Source organism: Telopea speciosissima, chromosome 3, assembly GCF_018873765.1.
Source record: "Telopea speciosissima isolate NSW1024214 ecotype Mountain lineage chromosome 3, Tspe_v1, whole genome shotgun sequence".
NCBI classification, from domain to species: Eukaryota; Viridiplantae; Streptophyta; class Magnoliopsida; order Proteales; family Proteaceae; genus Telopea; species Telopea speciosissima.
This window is the reverse complement of record NC_057918.1, coordinates 52,048,009-52,067,121: the sequence shown is the minus strand read 5'-3', so window position 1 is coordinate 52,067,121 and position 19,113 is coordinate 52,048,009. Positions and strand designations below refer to the sequence as shown.

The window sequence follows — 19,113 nt, the reverse complement described above, 5'->3', positions numbered from 1 at the left end:
TACGTGATGGTGGAGTAATTTAACGAGATGCCGACTCGCTGGGACGATAAGATCGAACAAATGCTGGAAATGCAGTGTGGCCGTCTGCAGGGGGTTCCTAGGCCCCCACCTCCACTATCAAATAGAGAAAGATCTCATTCACCAAAGCACAGTGAGAATCACAGTAATGCGAATAATACTCGACGAAGGAACAAAGAGATTCTAGGATTCGCCAAGGATCAAGATTCACAGATGATGAAAATTGAACAAGCCTTGAACGATAAAGTCTTGGAACTCCAAGATCAGCTATAAGAAGCCATAAAGGGAAAGAACCAGGCCAATCCACAATTTCCACTTCACAACAGATCTTGCATTTACAGATGAGGTGCGGTTTGAACCTCTCCCAAAAGGGTTTAAGATGCCAATCGTAGAGCAATACACCGGCACCACTGACCCAGAGGATCACCTGGAAACCTTCAAATCCCTCCTGTTCTTCCAATGTGCTTCAGACGCCATAATGTGCAGAGCCTTCCCTTCCACTCTGAAGGGGGTAGCGCGTCAATGGTTTTCTCGCCTCCCCCCACGATCTTTCTCCAATTTCACAGCCTTGGGACGGGCCTTCCTGGCTCACTTCGTAAGTAGCAGGGTACACAAGAAGACAGCTGCCAATCTCCTGGCCATAAAGCAACAGCCAGAAGAATCCATCAGAAGTTTTCTCACAAGATTTAATAAAGAAGCTCTGCAGGTGCAAAACCTGGATCCAATAATGAAATTCCAAGCTCTGCGAAGTGGAATCCGAGATATCGAGTTGAAAAGTCATTAATCATGGATGAACCCGGAGATATGTACGAACTATTTTTGAGATGCAAAAAGTATATCAATTTGGCTGAAGTTCTTACGGCAGAAAGGGAAGACCAAATCGAGAAGAAGGCTCCATGGAAGAAGGAAGAGATTCCTCGAGAGGCCGGCATGAAGCGCAACCGAGATGCTGAGGATGGAAAGAAAAGAAAAGATGATAGAAAAGCTTGGGCCCTAGACAGAGAATCCGAGCCAAGTTATACTGCCCTGACACACACCCGGGCACATATATTGAACGAGATTAAAGATCAAACAACCCTACGCTGGCCAGCAAAAATGGTCAAGCCAGCCCACGAGTGCAATAAAAACAAGTACTGCTGGTTTCACCAAGATCATGGTCACGATACCGAGGAATGCAGACAGTTGAAGGACGAGATAGAAGCACTCATCCAGAGAGGGCGTCTCAACCGATTCGTCAAAAAGGAGGTGAATGACCGAAGGACGGATTATCGAGCTCGAGAGCCCGAGGGAAGGCAGAGATCATTCCCTAAAGCTAATAAAGAGGAACTCCCCCGAGGTGAACCCCACACCGAGAATGCGCCACTTAGAGAGATCACAACCATATTTGGTGGACCTGGCATAGGGGAAGAAACCTCCAACTCTCGAAAGCACCATGCACGAAATGTGCTCCAGACCGAGACCACAGTCAAGAGGAGGAGAGCAAGCTATCCTATAACTTTTTCTGACGAAGACTTGGCAGATATACAGATGCCCCATGACAACGCCTTGGTGATTAAGATGGTGATTGCTAATTGCGTGGTGGGGAGAATCTTGGTAGATAATGGGAGTTCAGTTGACATCCTATATTATGATGCATTCGAAAGGATGCTCCTAAAATTCGAGATGCTAAAAAGAGTGGAATCCTCTCTATATGGATTCAATGGAGCCCCTGTCCAAGTTGAAGGATCAATCGAGCTGCTGGTCACGGAAGGAACAGAACCCAAACTCTCTACCGTGATGATGAATTTTTTGGTGGTAAAAGTGAATTCCACGCATAAAGGGATATTGGGACGTCCTGGTCTCAACACTCTACAAGTAGTGATTTCCACTCCCCATTTAGTCATGAAGTTCCCAACTGATCACGGGATTGGAGAATGTCGAGGAAGTGAAGTGACGGTCCGTCGTTGCTACGAAGGATATCTGAGGGCCCGGGGCAAGGATCCCCAAATGAACCTTATCCATTTAGATGATAACCAAGATATCAAAGAGCCCAAAAGGACTGAACCAGCTGAAGACCTAGCTCCCGTGGAGATAGTAGAAGGGGATGCCACGCGTGTGATCCAGATAGGCGCGAACCTGACTGGCGAAAGGAAAACCGACCTCGTAAACTTCCTAATAGCTAATGCGGATGTGTTTGTCTGGTCTACCACGGATATGCCGGGGATAGACAGAAAGATAGCTGAACACAAGCTCAGCGTCTACCCTAATGCCAAACCAATATTCCAGAAGAAGAGAACCTTTGCACCGGAACAGAAAGAGAAAATAATTGAAGAAGTGACCAAGCTACTTGATGCAGGCTTTATCGAGGAAGCCATCCACCCAAAATGGCTCTCTAATGTTGCAATGGTCCCAAAGTCCAATGGCAAATGGCGAATGTGTACTCACTTTACTGATTTGAATAAAGCTTGTCCTGAAGACTATTACCCTTTGCCTCACATTGATTCGTTGATAGATGCCACGGCAGGGCATGAAATGCTTTCTTTTATGGATGCCTATTTCGGATATAATCAAATCAAGATGTGTGAGCCCGATGTATTGAAAACCTCATTTATTGCGGGTAGAGGCACATATTGTTACATCTGCATGCCCTTTGGACTGAAGAATGCTGGGGCATCCTACCAACGTTTGATAAATTACCTTTTCAGACATCAAATAGGCAGGAACGTGGAAGTATATGTAGATGACATGCTTGTGAAGAGCTTGAAAGCTCAGGATCACATTACAGATTTGGGGGAGGCATTTCAAGTCCTGAGAGAAAGCAACATGAGGTTAAACCCAGCCAAGTGTGCTTTTGGAGTTACATCTGGAAAGTTCCTCGGTTTCATGGTCTCAAGAAGAGGAATTGAAGCAAATCCAGCCAAGATTAAAGCTATACTTGAGATGCATCCGCCCGAAAGAGTCAAGGAATTACAAGAACTGACAGGAAGCGTTGCAGCGCTCGGGAGATTCATTTCGAGTTCGGGGGACCGATGTTTACCTTTCTTTAAAGCACTCAAGAACCGAGCAAAGAAACGTGAAACCAAAGGACTCAAGCTTACCTTTGAATGGACCAAAGAATGCCAGGCCGCCTTCACTGAACTAAAAAGGTATTTGGCACAACCACCCCTTCTAGCCAAGCCTGAACCAGGAGATATATTGCAACTATATCTGTCCATTTCTGTCATTGCAATAAGTGTTGTATTGGTTAGACAAGATGGGCGAATCCAAAAATTGATATATTATGTCAGTAAAGTCCTCCTAGGTGCTGAAACCAGATATAGCAGTGTGGAAAAATATGCCTACGTGTTGATTATGGCGGCTAGGAAGTTAAGGCCCTATTTTCAAGATTATACCATTGAAGTGCTCACTAACCAACCTTTGAAGAAGATATTGGCTAAACCGGACCACTCAGGAAGACTGGTAGCATGGTGCGTGGAGCTGGGTGAATTCGACATCCATTACAGACCCCAAACTGCAATAAAAGCTCAAGCCTTGGTAGATTTTTTGGTAGAATGTACACTCCCTGATGAGGAAATCACTACCACCGCGGAACCCGATGAGACAACGGAAGAATGGACGCTATATGTGGATGGTTCATCTAGCGCGCAAGGGTGTGGGGCAGGTTTGATATTAACTAGCCCCGGAGGATTTATTGTGCAATACGCGCTAAGGTTCGAATTCCAGGCTACTAACAATGGGGCAGAGTACGAAGCTCTGATTGCAAGATTGAAGCTGGCACAAAGTCTAATGGTGATGCGTATTACTGTACACAGTGATTCTCAACTGATAGTTAATCAAGTCAAAGGGGAGTATGATGCTAAGAATCTTGGATGGCCCAATATTTGAGAAGGGTTCAGGACTTGATCACAAACTTCAATCATTTCAAGATATTACAAATACCTCGGGCATAGAATGCATCAACAGATGCCCTCTCAAGACTTGCCACCTCAGATTTTTAAGATTTGGGCAGAACCGTGTATCTGGATGTACTCACCTCCCCGAGCATAGCACTATCCGAGGAAGTATTGCTGATAGAGATAGAACCTTGTTAGATGGATCCATTAATCAACTACCTCCAGGAGGGCATATTACCCACCGATAAAGAAGAAGCCAAGAAAATCAGGATGAGGGCCACCCGATATACAATGATAGAAGGAACACTATATAAGAAGGCATTTGCAATGCCCTATCTAAAATGTCTCCGACCATCTGAAGCAGAATATGTACTTCGGGAGATACACACAGGCATTTGCGGACAACACTTGGGGGGCATAGCACTAGCCCACAAGGTCATTAGACAAGGATACTTTTGGCCATATCTCCGCAAAGAAGCACTAAGTTTTGTTCGCAAATGCCTGAAATGTCAGAAATTTGCACCAATCGTCCGTCAGCCGGCCACCAAGCTCACTTCCATTTCTAGTCCCTTACCCTTCATACAATGGGGAATGGACATATTAGGACCTTTTCCCAAAGCATCTAGAGGCAAGCAATTTGCAGTAGTAGCTGTTGACTATTTCACTAAATTGGTAGAAGTAGAAGCGTTGGCAACTATCACAGCAGCAAAAGTCTGAAAATTCTTTTTACACTCGGTTATATACCGATATGGAATCCCGAGAACCCTCATTACTGATAATGGGAAGCAGTTTGAGCAGAAGTTCAAGGAGTTTAGTAACCAATATGAAATTCAATTAAGAAAGACCTCAGTAGCCCACCCCCAATCCAATGGGCTGGCGGAAGCAAGGAACAAAATTCTATTGGATGGAATCAAGAAAAAACTTGAAACAGCCAAAGGATTGTGGGCAGAAGAATTGCCCAATATTCTTTGGGCGTACCGAACAACAACGAGGTTAGCAACTAGAGAAACACCCTTCATGCTGGCATATGGAACTGAGGCAACACTCCCAGTGGAAATAGGAGAAACCTCACTGAGGATACAACTCTATAATCCCGAAATCAATGATGAAGAACTAAGAGTAAATTTAGACTTGTTGGAAGAAATCCGAGAAATAGCTAGGACGAAAAACGCAATACACCAGCAGCGCACGGCACGCTACTACAATGCAAAGTTGAATACCAGAAGGTTCCATCAAGGAGAGCTGGTTCTACGCAAGGTAGAAGCCTCAGACCCGAGGTCCATGGGGAAGTTATCACCCAACTGGGAAGGACCATATAGGGTCTCCAAGCGAGTAGCCCCAGGAGCATATCATTTGGAGACCCAGGAGGGGACACCCATACCACGATCCTGGAATGTAGAGAACTTGCGAAATTTCTACCAATGATAAGGTTAGTCCCCAACCGTTCGAATTCTGGTAACACTTTGTTAGGGAAAATTCCAACGCTGTTAGCTGTTGGGTCTCCAAATGCACCATTTGTGCTATATCATTTATGAAAAATCAATGATTAATCAATAAAGTTGAAGACAAAAATCAGAATTTTTGTGGTGGAGGATATTATTCTCTATATTATTGCTTTTGTTAATAATGTGCCAGCAATTAAAAATAATGGTGATTCGCACCATAAGGGCATTTCCCCAAAGAAGATGATAGTCATCGGACCATAATGGTGACTTGTACCATAGGGGCGTTTCCCCAAAGAAGATGATGGTCATCCGACCACAATGGTGACTTGCACCATAGGGGCGTTTCCCCAAAGAAGACGATGGTCATCCGACCATAATGGTGACTTGCACCATAGGGGCGTTTTCCCCAAAGAAGATGATGGTCATCTGACCATAATGGTGATTCGCACCATAGGGGCGTTTCCCCAAATAAGATAATGGTCATCCGACCATAATGGTGATTTGCACCATGGAGGCATTTCCCCAGAGAAGATGATAGCCCACAGACCGTGATGGAGTAAGTGACACCATAAGGGCATTTTTCCACAAACAAGGATGATGATTAGTTGCAATGTTCCGAAGAGGATTCTATAAGTTAAAGGAAGCAATCACGAGATTACAGGAGAAGATATTCTACAGAAATATGAGATTGCGTGTACAGAAAGATGAAAATATATCAAGAAGATTGCTCGGGTAACAAGACTCTTTTATATTCAGTACACCGATACCAGTATACAAGTGCAAGCTTACAAAGCAATTACATTTCTCAAATATAAGTACACCGTAAGGTTCACAAACACTACAAAGAAGTCCTGCTCGGTCCAGAAAACCACTTCACCACAAGCAGAAAACCTGATAAACGAATTGCACAATCGCACCGCCAGGAGAAAGCTGGCTTTGAGGTCCCAAATAGAAGAAGGCTGATGAAAACCAAAAGCCAAGAATGGGGAAGTGTGAAACAGGAGTAGCATTGACACAATGATCGATACCAAGCTCGATCATGATGAAGTAAAACCACCTACTCCACAGCAACCCCGAGAATCAACAGTTGACCACCTTGCCAGATGGGATTCTCCATCAGCGCGCCAAAGCACCAAAATAGCCCTGTTTCTACTCCTCTCAAGCCACCAGAAGTAAGGAGCTGAAAAATTCTGGGAGAAAACAAAGGCTTTTAGGGTCCTTCAGCGCCCCGACAGATCCACACCACTGCCTGCCAAATACGTTAACAGTGAAGATCGGCAGTAAGAAGTCTCCTTAAGATTCTCCACCTCTCTGATGCAACCTTCCTTCTCCAAAGAATTGGCAATGGGAAGGTCCCCCAGAGAGGTACCATCATAGCCTGACAACCCCAAAGACACTACATGTCGATTGAGGATCGAAGCTGTGATGAAAAATGTCGATTGAAGATTGAAGCCGAAAGTGATACCTCTGAGAAGATAGATCTTCAAAAACTTGCAACCCCTGCATCTTAGAAAGCAACGGCAAGTAAAGCTCTATAAGAGATAAAGAGTTTCTGTGGAACAGCCAAGGAGAAAAAATGCAGAAAAATCCATTTCTCTTTGAGGAGAAAAACTATGAAAAGGGCAAGCCCTATTTATAGGGCAAGACAACGGTTCAAAAGAGAAAAAGAATATTGGAGAGATAACCGCCTTGATCACTGAGAAGTTACGTCCAAGGCCACGTGTCTCAGCCCCAATGGACCAATGGTCTCTCAGAAACTGTGAGTGGAACAGTTACCTAGATGGCGATTCGATTTCCTCACCAGTCACATTAATGCAAAAGTATATGAAACGCTAGTCAAATAGGGATATAATAAATGTTAGCATGGGAAATCCACAAAAAATCTCTGAAAAGAGATTTGCATCATGATGAAGAAATACGTTATTGGAAAAGACAAAACGTCAACAGAAGTCAGAAGAAAAGAAGGATACGGTTGAAGAAGATATGGAGGGACAGAATAACACAGTGGTGGAGCTTGAAGAAAAATCCTTCACAGAGAGAACTTGAAGATCAGAAAATGGAAAACTCGAGAAGATTAGAATGTTTTATGCACTTACGACAATGAAAAATCCTCGATTAAGATCCTGTTATTTAAATATTTTTGAACGGACCAGATAATGGGGGAGATGAAAGGACCTATACCTAGGAATTAGAGAGCTATCATTAGAACACCGGGAGAAATAAAAAGGTTTAAAAGTTTAAAAGTTAAATTTTAACTCTCCACCAGTTCCCCCTTAAAAGGCGCAAAAAGACGGTAGATATTTCGTTTCCACGTGCCTAAGAACGGCCATAGACGGCGCAATTGCAAATATCTTCTAGGAGGGAATGTATCTAGACAATCTTTAAATTTCGTTAAAATACACCCTTCATCTCAACCGAGGTGCCTCGACCGAGGTGAAGGGAGTAAGGGGGCAAATGTTATACCATAATCTACATTTAATCGTAACTGTACTCGTGGATTTATCAAGAAATATAGACTTGGAGAGCACGCTTACAAATTCCCATGTGCCTAACAGTTATCCCCCTATGGCAATTAGGGACCACATCAGGAGGAACTCCCACGTGGACCAGGAATCACGGAGAAAAAGAAGGGACCACATCAAGAATGGAGGTACCAGAAAATCGTGCTCACAGAGAATGGATTGCTTGTCAATCCCTACAATGTATATAAATAGGGGGAGAATAGTCCCTCGTTAAAGGACAGACTACTTTCATTCAATAAAAGATTTAATTGAGTTTTGGGGTGAGGGGCCTCTCCATCTTCTTTCGCTTATTTTTCAAATTCCTTCAGTTTTCCTGATTGGATCAAGAACTCTATTTGTAATAAGGATTCTCAGCAGCAGAAATTCTGATACAACAGAAAGAAACAGATAAAATAAGGAATCACATATCAATCTATTTTTTAGTTTATACCATTGAACAAGAGAAGGGAGTCGAAGAGTTGGTTTCTTACTATTTAAGAATATGGTTTTACTATTTTACTCAACTTAGTTTCTAAGTGAATTGGCTGTATGGCTTTTTAAAAAAATGACTAAACTCATCGAGTTTCTAATAACTCGGATAAAAATATGAGTCTTATCGACTCTTGATCAGATTTTCTAAAATTTTGACTCAACTCGAACGACTCGCCCCGATCTAAACCCAGTTTTTCCACTATGTTATTATACAGAAAATAATATCAAGGAGAGGGATGTGAACCAGTCCAAATTCTCCATCTCACTCCAAGAAGTTATAACGGTTCCATGTATTAACCCAACAATATCACAAATTTCTCGTTTAACCGGCTCTCATGCAAATACACCGTATCACATGAGAGACAGCCTCCAAGATTCATGTGGTGTGAAGGTTCATGTCATAAAATTATAATGCAAAAACATGCCTCCAAGAACAGATATTTTTCCACTCATGTTTTGAAAAGGAAATTAAAAGAAATACAATTGCAAATTAAACATGTGTATCTCAAATGCCAAGGGGGCTAATGTGTAATATTAATGAACATGACATCATCAAAACGGTACTGACTATTCAAGGAGCCAAACCGATTGTAACTTTGTATTGCTCCATAATCCAACAGTCACGAAACAACACCACATTCAAGGAATTTTTATCCTCTGCTGTCCCTGCCTGGAAAGCAGAGTGCTGTCCCCTCACAGGGGCGTGAAATTAACCATCCCTCGGGGTTCAAACAGAATAGTTAAATCATCATTTCGCACCTATGTGAGGAGATAGCACTCTGCTGTCCAGGCAGCGGGACAGCAGCGGATAACGATTCACTTTCAAGTGGCAACCTTCCTTCCCAAATGGCCGGGTAGCCGTGTTGGAACTTTTTTGCCTAGTTTAGTGACCTTATCAACTGAAACAGTACACCACCCAGCTCAGCACAGCACAGTTTCCAAGTATGAGACTTCTCTACTTCTGCCTTGGACAGTGCTTCCGTGTACCCCACATACTAGGCGGATGGAATGTACCGCCCTTACTCCTACCCGAGTGTCTTGCCCGAATGGGGGTAAGGCGGTACTTTCCACCCGCCTTGTGTGTGGGAGCACGGAAGTACCGGGCAGGCGGAAGTAGAGGAGTCGGATCCCAGTTTCCAAAGTGAACTGTCCACTCCCACTATTCATGATACAGAGTAAGATTTTATTCGGAATAAGGGCTCCATTTGTTCTGAGTTCCCACATGAAAATATGAATTTCTGCTCGTATACACTAAAATTGGCGATAGCAAATAAACAATATAAGTATAGAAAAAGGGCAAAAGTATTACAAAAAATAAAGTCGAAATTTAAAAAATCAGAGCAACAGCAGCCAAGCCTGTCAAACCAGTCAAAACGAGTACAATTTCGTGTTTTCTATACGACCCTGATTGGTCGCTCACAGGACTCTGTGCCGTCTCCGGCGATAAACCTGCTGGTCCGGGGCTTGGCAGACTTCCTGTTGGCGAAACTTCTGGAGCATCCGTTGGTGTAGCAGAAATTGCAGGAACATTGGCACTCGCCGGAGGAGGAGTCGTGGTTGGGGGAGAAACAACCGGAGCGACACTAGGTGACAACAGAGGAACAGCTGGAGCGAAGGCCGGTGGAGATGGTGTCTCTGATGGAGAGGGACTAGGCGGAGGAGAGACAACTGGTTGTAATTGAGTAGGGCTTTTGGCTGGAGCAGGTGGCGACGTCGGGGTGGGAGAGGCTTTAGGTGTGGCTACTGGAGGAGGAGATGGAGAAGAAGTGGGTGCCATCGATGGGGCTGCAGATGGATTAGTCGTGGGAAAACCACTCGGTGATTTTGCTAGCGGGGGTGCCGATGATGATGAACTGGATTTCGGTGCTGCCGCCGGAGTCATTTGTGCCTCGCCGAGTTCCGCAACGCAAGAAAATAATAACGCAAGTGCTATAAGGCGATACATTTTGAGAGTGAGAGAGAAAGAGAACTACCAAAAGGAATATGAGTGTAGAGTGCAGATGATCCATCGTCGAGGTACATATAGGGGTTGGAACGTTGGCGTCTATGATAATGCGACCGTTGGGATAGTGGGGTCCACAATGTAGCCGTTACTTGGGATGTACTTGGGTGGTTCACCGGGTAAATTTGTGGTTGAAAACTTGGAATTTTGAAATTCCCTGTAGTCTCGCTGGCTTCTACGGCGTTAGGTTCCTCTTAATCACTAGACCTAGTGACAACCTGTAAGATGATTCATTTGATATGGCCAATCACAACCGTTGGATGTATAACATAAATGCTGGATTGGCTCCATATCGCAATTTAAGCGTCAAATCGGTCATACGACAAACTATGAAGGCCTTCTCCACGGATTTTTATCTTCTAAATAACACCCTCGTCAATTACATTTCAAGCACACATTTACGATGAAGACACATGGCATTAAATGATCTGACGGTCTAAATTAAAATGGTAATTTATATTTCATTTGGCTCAGAATCGAAAGTTTCCCTCCGTTCTCTCTTCGTCTCTCCCGTCTCTGCTCTCTCAAGACAACAAACTGAACTTGTGCTCCACAGTGGAGCTCCTCTCTCACGATGACAACGACCTGATCAGACTCACCGTAAACTGCATCCTCACGCCGGCGTTCACCTTCCTCGTGATTTCCATTTCTAAATCCCTAACTCTCTGCCATAACTCCAAGCGTTCGTCTTCCTCTCACGAACGAAGCTCTCTGCCCCTGCTACTTCAGGAGGTAAATGGGAGTATTTCTAAATCCCCAACTCCCTCTCCTCGTTCATCTTCCTCGCACGAACGAAGCCCTAACCCATTCTGACTTTGGGTTTGTTTTGCAGACCCTCATCTTGCAAACTCCTCTCCCCCAAGGCGCCGGAGGCGACGACGACTCCTCTTCTCTACACCCCGGGTATCCCTGCTATCTCTCCCTCTCACTTTCTTTGTTTTTTTTTTTTTTGCCATTATTGTGTCGATTTGGAACCAAATCAGTTACAGAAAAAGGGAAAATGGTAGAAGATCTGATTTCTCACATTGCCTCTTTGATTTTGTCATTTTTGTGTCGATTTGTCACATCTTGCCATAGAATTTCTTGCATATTGGCTGCATCATATTCAACAGGTTAGATATCGAGGTTCTAAAGATCTATACGATTTACTTAGATGTGTTCATCTTCTCATCCCTTTAACTACAGGGCATGGTTTTATGTCCTTGGCTGACAACAAACCATTTCATTTTTTTTCTGTTGGAAGCTGTGAAGGAAATTAGAGTAGTACGTTAATCCTCAATGCAAAATGAGGGTTTAAGACATTCATTTTTAGGCAAAGAACCAAGATGATTGATTGTCTTTGCAAAATTTCTGCAGTGAACAAATTTGAGTGTACAAAACCTTTGTAGTGAATAAGTGTGATTTATCAAGTGTATGATTGATTATCCCCTGTCCTTAGACAAGCCTCAAATGGAAGCAATCATTTGATATAAATTAGGTTATACACTTATGACACGGTTAAATGCTGAAACCCTTTTTGGAATGTAATTAAAATTGGAAATGACTTCATTATTTGAATCGTAAATAGAAATTATTACTATGCTTTCACTAACATTCCAGTGATGACATTAGAACTCCTTTTAAGATGGTGAGCTTTTGCTTTCAAATGCATTACAGAAGTATTTTAATTTCAGAATGTAGTGATTGAAAATTCTACCTTCTCACTGAATGAGATTGCCTTTCTGAACTCTCTCACCCCACTGCTATTGCCTTGATCAGCAATCACTCAGTGCATCAAAACTCCACAAACTTGACATGAAGAGAGAGATGAGCATCAAGAAGGAGACTGGTTAGTTGGTCTTTATCTGTTATGACTTATCATCAGTTTGTTCAAAGTTCAAACTTTACAAATCCAACCTAGGTTTCTAATTCAAGAAAAGGCTTTTAATGGCTCTGCCTAGACAAGCATAGGATAAGAAGTTCAAGGGAAACATCACCATAGAGAAGAATGAAAACAAAGTTGATTAATGATTTGGTTTCTTGTTTCATTGTATGTGTCCTTTTATAGCCTTGATGAAGAGCTCACACTATCTTCTTATTTTGTTCCTCAGTTATTGGTACATTATTTTTTATTGCCATTGGACTGTCAAATACATTTTTTGGTGAGATTCCAATACACAAGGATATGGACTCATGATACCTTGGATATATTTGGTGAGATTCCAATGCACCAGAATTCCTTGCTAATTGATGCAATGTAAACTCAATAACAGAGCCATCCCTGTGCATGCTTATGGAACTTACTTTCATGTTACATGTTTGCTTGCAGAGTTATGGATGTCAAATACATTTTTTGGTGAGATTCCACTGCACAAGGATATGGACTCATGATATCTTGGATATATTTGCAACTCAAATGAAGGTCATGTGCATGAGGCGATCCATTTGCAACCCTAATGTTGGCCTCCTGCCTCCTCATTTGCTCTTCAGCAACAGATCATTTTTATGCTTTATGAAGTTGTCATGGTTGTAGAACATGTAAAGACAGTGCCAAGAAAAGTTAGGCGTTCCTTTGTTCTCCTCTATGGAAAAGGCTGATTTTATTAGATTTTCTTTGTTTGTCCTTCATGAATTGTGACACATTCAAGTGAAAATGGATTTTCAAAGATGAAAGGAATTGCCCACTTATTTAAACAGTCTCGTTATCACTTGTCCTCCCTCCTGTAATAGCTTGAATTTGTACGAACTTAAGTTACACAGGTGTAGTGATGATTTGTTTACTCATGTGGCTGTGGATGAGATTCTTCGTATGCTTTCTATTCTTCTTATTCTTCATCTGCTCTCCTCTCTCACTCACCCTGAGCACTGGGCGATGTGAACTTGAGGGGATAAAAATCCCCCAGAGCACCAATGGCACTGACAACAAATTCTACAACCCAAAGAAGAAATTCGAGAGAACATTGAATTGAATGATTTTTATTTATATCCCAAAGAAGCGTAACTTAGTACTTGTAAATTGACTTAAACATAATTACCTTTGTACAAAACAAAGTAAATTGTTCTGCAATGTGAATTCTCCTTTGTACTGTCATGGAGTCTTACATCATTGAATGGGTTCTTAAAGTTTTTTTTATGATAGCTGGGGTTTTGTGCTCCAAATTTTATCTATGTTCTTTGAACTCCAACAGTCCAACCATCATTCACTTTGTCATGGGCACTTTGCAGGCTAGGAAATTCAAGTGATCACATATATATCCTTGCTATATTGGCAGGGGAAAGTAGTGGGGCTTATGGAACGAGAGACCCCTCATTGAGAATCATCCGTTTTTGGTAGCTAGAAAATTTTCATTTTCTGGTATGATGACAAAAGACTGCTTCACCCACTCATGTTAGTGGTGGAAAGCTGATCCCTTCTAAAAAGAATACCACCTTAAAAAAACAAGAAATTAGATATGGATGATCATTATTACTCCACACTAAATGAGCCTTTAAAATCAAGAACCTTATATCTGTCCAAACTCATGTCATCAACTAAGCACATCTAAGTGACTGACTTGCTGTAGTAATTGACTCACTCGATCCATGCTCCAAGAGTTGATACACTGCTATTAATTACCACCCAAAGTTGGGAACATGACCATACATGAAATTTCTAATATGCACTTAATAATTAATTTGTTAGCTGTGCTTGCAAACTTTCATTCGAAGAGAAGACATTCAAAAAACCTTGCGCTTACAAGGGGTCAATCCTTACATATATGCTAAGGGATCAGCCTTGGCTTCAATTACAAGCAATAAATTTTCTAAAATCTAAAAAAAAAAACTTGCTATAACCAGTCCAAATAAACAAAATAGAAACTCAAAAGGAGGCTGGCAGCTGCAATTGAGGCTAATAACCCATGACTCCGGCTAAAGCCTTCCTCCCCTTTTTCTTAGAGGCTACAGCATCACTTTCATTTTTCTTTCATTATCCACAGCACCACCCAGTTATTGGAGTCTGAGCGGTTAATAAAAGTCAATTTTTAAGAGCATGAATGTAGGAAAAGCTAGAAGTCAAGTCAATTTTTAAGAGCATGGATGTAGGGAAAGCTAGAAGTCAAGTCAATTTTTAAGAGCATGGATGTAGGGCAGCAATAGGATGTATTTTTTAGGATGCAAATACTCTTCAAATCAAGCTAGAGTGAAGGTAATTTATTGGACACAAATAGCTACAATCAATATCAAAGGCAATATGGCAAAGCATATTGAATGGAGGGTTTTATTTTAAACCCCAAAATGTAAGAGTTCTAGTCACTGATAAATGAGGTCCATGATCTATCAGTAGGAGGGTTTTATTTTAAACCTCAAAATGTAAGAGTACCATAGTGTAAACTCACAACATAGCTGTTTGTATTTTAGGGGCATTCATACCCAAACTCATGTCATCAACTAAGCACATCTAAGTGACTGACTTACAATGCAAAACAGAACCAATAACAGGTCCAGAACTTGATATACAGTAGTCTCCAAATATATACTTGACCACCCACCCTTCACCCCACAATTCCATAACACAATTCGTAGTTGGAAGCAGAACCAACAGAACTAACCTCTCCTCTCCCTCAACACAAAATCTTACCCCCCCAAAAAAAAAAACAGCAACACAAAAGCATCCGTAGTCCTTAACATGAATTGGTATATTTTCCCAAGGAAAACAGCTAACACAACAGCATCCTGTCTTCACCTAACAACTAACCACCAATCAACAATATGCCTATCAACAGCCTTGAAGTCATCTCTACTATTAAAGAAGAGCACCAGAAATTACTCCTGAAGACCAAAAAATCAAGAAAGAAAATTTAGTCCGAAGGAACAAAGAGAGTGTTTTTCCCCTTTATCAAGGATCAAATACTCCAATCATGCAATAATAAAGAAATATATCACCAGAGTTTAGAGATATAACAATATCTAATGACATGTTAAACCACAAAGATGTGATTAGACACAATAGAAGCACATCCAGCAACTGTAAAAGAGTTGAAGAGAGGACCAAGTACTCCAATCATACAATAAGAAAGAGTTCCATCGAAGGAAAAATATATTCTTGTGCCATATCTATAAAAATTCCCCACCACCTCCGTTGTATAGACAATTCAAGCGAGAAAACAATATAATAATAAAGGTCTATTCAAAAAGAGAAAAAAACCAAGAGAGTAAAAAAAAAACCAGCAAATTAAATAGGACAGAGCTGAGGGAATACTAGTAAGAAACCAGCAAAATCTTCTTCCTCTCCAATACTTACCATCAATCGAAGCCCAAAATAAAATATATTGATCAACCATTTGGTTCGTGAATCAGCAGGTGCAGAAGGTAAAGAAGACTAGGAGGCAAATTGATCAACATTCACCTGCACATGAAGCAACTAAACATAAATATGATATATTCATCAGCCATACCTTAAACTTAAGTTATTAAAGCTATACCTGAGATATGGAGTATTGAGAGGAATATATAGGATGTATAGAATGCTCGAGTGTCCTCTGTGACTATAATATAACAAACAAATAGTCACAAAAGTGAAATAGAGAATTTAAAACTTTAAAAACCAATAATCAAAATTAGTAGACAGTACCAGAAGTAGATCCATGTAACTATAGTTTGGTTCACTTCCTTGACATCCATCCAGTTGATTCAAATGCACTATATTGCATGGTGTAAGGGGGGCTATATAGGCAGCACTTCCAATATTCAAATTAGGCTCCTCAGCTGACTCATCTGGAGGTTGGCTTTGGTAGAGGTCAATTGACTCATCTAGAGGTTGGCTTTGGTAGAGGTCCTTGTGTTTCACTTTCCTTGGTTTTTTCTTGAGGACGGGAGGTTCTTTCATTGTTTCCATTCAAGGTTTCAATCGTTTATTTGTTTTTGAACCCTCTATCTTCTTTTTCTCTTTCTTTTTAAGCCCTTTCACAATATTCAGATTAGGCTCCTCAGTTGACTCATCTGGAGATGGATTTGAATTCCCGCTGTGTAGATTGTGTAATTGTTTATACAAATCACTAGCAACATTGTTCACCAATGCATATCCTTCTACTGAATTGGATGCTTCTGATGCAATATTTACCAGTTTACGACAAAGAATTCTATAACGCTCCGTAGAATCCAAATTAACATCTTCCTCAATTTGTATTCCATTGCTATCTTCCACTACTAAGTTTCTTGTTGCACATGTCCATCTACTCAAAACATAAGCTTCAGGAATAGACATGATATCTAACCTTACGAAAATTTTCAAAGCATGGCAACATAGGATACTAAATGTCTCAAATTTCCTACAGCTGCATTTAACAATAACCTCGGATGGATGACATTCAACCTTAAATTCCTCCTCTGAACCATGAATACCAACATCATACTTATGCAAGCTATTACTTTCATCCTTCCGTTTTATGTAGCAAGAACCAACCCAAGAGAACTCATCGTGAAATAAGCGGAAGATTAAAGGAGTGTAGACTTTTTCTGCATGTCCCATTAAGGGCGTGTGGGGAAACGAGTTTCTTGGGAGCTTATTTCTTGCCTCAGACTCAGCCTTCAATTCATTAGCACGCTTATCATTGACTACTCTTTCAAAATGCTTTAAAAACTATACAATGTGTAAAGTAGACTTTGTATAATCTTTCAAATCAGCATTTATACTTTGACTTAGTTGTGTACTCCGCATACCTCCTATAAATGTATTCTTCATAAAACATTTGGCCCACTTCTATTAAGTCTATATATACGATTCAACTATGAATCATTTTCAACCTGATAATTACTCCTTAATTGTTCCCATGCAGCCTCAAATTGTACTTCCTCATCATACTGATATATACACATCTTTAGATCTGATAGAAAGCTTGATCCATCCTTCATTAAGTTACCTAGATGCCTAATGCCATTTTGCATTAAATGCCAAGTACATAAATCATGCCATGTTCCAGTAAACACCTCCGAAATTGCCTTTGCCATGGCGGCATCTTGATCTGTAAATAATGTTATAGGCTTCTTTTGCCCATGGCTTTCCAAGAAAGCCTCAAACAACCATTTAAATGATTCGGCCATCTCATCATATAAAAGTGTTGCCCCAAATATAACGATGCCTCTGTGATGGTTAAATCCAGAAAAAATGCCAAAAGGCCTATTCTCCTTGTTTGTACAAAATGTAGTATCAAAGGTCACCACATCACCAAAAAGTGAATAATCTATTACCATTCTCGCATCTGCCTAAAAAATATTAGTTATCTGCCCATCTGTATCCAACTGCAGGCTGTATGTAAAAGAGGGATTGAGCCTGGTCTGTTTTCCAAAATTCTGTAACAAACTCCCCGCATCACCATAAAATAAGTCACGTTGACGTTTATTTCAAAGATAATTGTAATGATCTACTGATGTATAACCAAGGTTCGGTCTCCCACCTGCTTGTCTACCCATGAACTCAAATGCGACCTTAGGTCTAATTCTAGAATCGTCGGCCAAGTCAATTTCATGTTCATGTATTACCGAAACTTTCATTTGTGACCGCAGCATGTGAGTGGTAGATGGTGCATGAAGCTCATGAGTATGATTTTCCACAAAATCATTGCATTGGTATGAACCATTTCCCAAAAGTTGTATTCCCATGTGAGCAGGACAATCAGATCTTGTCTTCGCTCGAGGATTCTTTATAGAAATATCACGCTTGTCTTCCCTCCGACAACCTTGTTTATTACATACATATCTCCTCGAAGTTATTACTGTCTTATCTATTTTGCGCTTATTTGAATATTCCTTCCTAACACTAAAACCCAATCTTCCTCCATAGCTATTATAGAAATCATATGCCTCCGTCTCTGAATTAAATTGCATGCCGATTTTAGGCTTTTCCTCATCATCTAGACCTATGTTTTCATCCGGTGTAGCTATTGGATTATCCATAACCCACCTGAACAATAGCAAACAAAAACTAAAAACAAAAAAAAAAAACCAACCACACATCGTTATATATTTCAGAAAGAGTAACTTCACCAATATCCCTATGAATTCACAACATCATAATGTTTACCTTACAGACTATTTCCACCCAGCAATATCAGATTGCAGTAACACACAAATAATTTGCAAAATAGATAGACAGAAGAAATGCCGTAAGTACCCAAATCAAAATCCCATTACCATGTCATCCAAAAATACCATTACCATGAATGAAAAAACATAACATATCTTGTATCCATCCAATAATAGAACTACTCTTGATTTCAACTATGTAAAAATATTTGGCAGACAAAAGGTAATCAGTTTCATTCATAAGATTATAGTTGGGAGTGCAGCACCAGCAAGAACTCAAATAAGTGATTAGTATTTATGTAATATATAGTAGTCATGGTTTGGGTTCTTCTCTCTTTCTCTGTGTATACCTGTTTGTAATTATTTTAATTTATGCTCAAAGAGACTCTTCAAAGTGAGCTGGCATTGGTGATCTCACTTTGTTTTCATGTTTTAATGAGCTTTGAGATGAATCATAACAAGTCATGGTTTAACTAAACCAATGTAATATTGATTGTAAGTTAATACTTTCATGGCTGTACTTAAATAAAATTCTTAATCTTTATCCTTTTTAACATGTAACTAGGAGAGCAATGGATCTGCGGGGGAAATCCTGGGTGATCATAGAAGTACATATTCTTTTAAAGTGTAGACAGCTCCTATCAATGATGGTCTACTTCCAGGTGTTATACGAAAATTAATCCTAGAGTAAGTTACTTATTCTGTTGCGACTTTCCTTTTAAACAATTTCTGTTTATTGTTCT

At 40.7% G+C, this 19,113-nt stretch overlaps 3 protein-coding genes across 3 annotated transcripts; 2 read left to right on the top strand and 1 right to left on the bottom strand.

Annotated features, from left to right (window-relative positions):
- Window positions 1-397: 397 nt before the first annotated feature.
- LOC122655264 lies at window positions 398-802 on the top strand. Its single transcript, XM_043849471.1, has one exon. The coding sequence runs from the start codon at window positions 398-400 to the stop codon at window positions 800-802; it is 405 nt and encodes a 134-aa protein (XP_043705406.1).
- A 2-nt stretch (window positions 803-804) lies between these two features.
- Window positions 805-3,882, top strand: LOC122655263. The gene has a single exon (XM_043849470.1). The coding sequence runs from the start codon at window positions 805-807 to the stop codon at window positions 3,880-3,882; it is 3,078 nt and encodes a 1,025-aa protein (XP_043705405.1).
- Window positions 3,883-16,184: 12,302 nt separating this feature from the next.
- LOC122655262 (protein FAR1-RELATED SEQUENCE 5-like) lies at window positions 16,185-17,539 on the bottom strand. Its single transcript, XM_043849469.1, has 2 exons — window positions 17,093-17,539; window positions 16,185-16,928 (listed from the first exon to the last, which is right to left on the bottom strand). The coding sequence occupies exons 1-2, from the start codon at window positions 17,537-17,539 to the stop codon at window positions 16,185-16,187; spliced, it is 1,191 nt and encodes a 396-aa protein (XP_043705404.1).
- Between the last annotated feature and the right edge of the window lie 1,574 nt (window positions 17,540-19,113).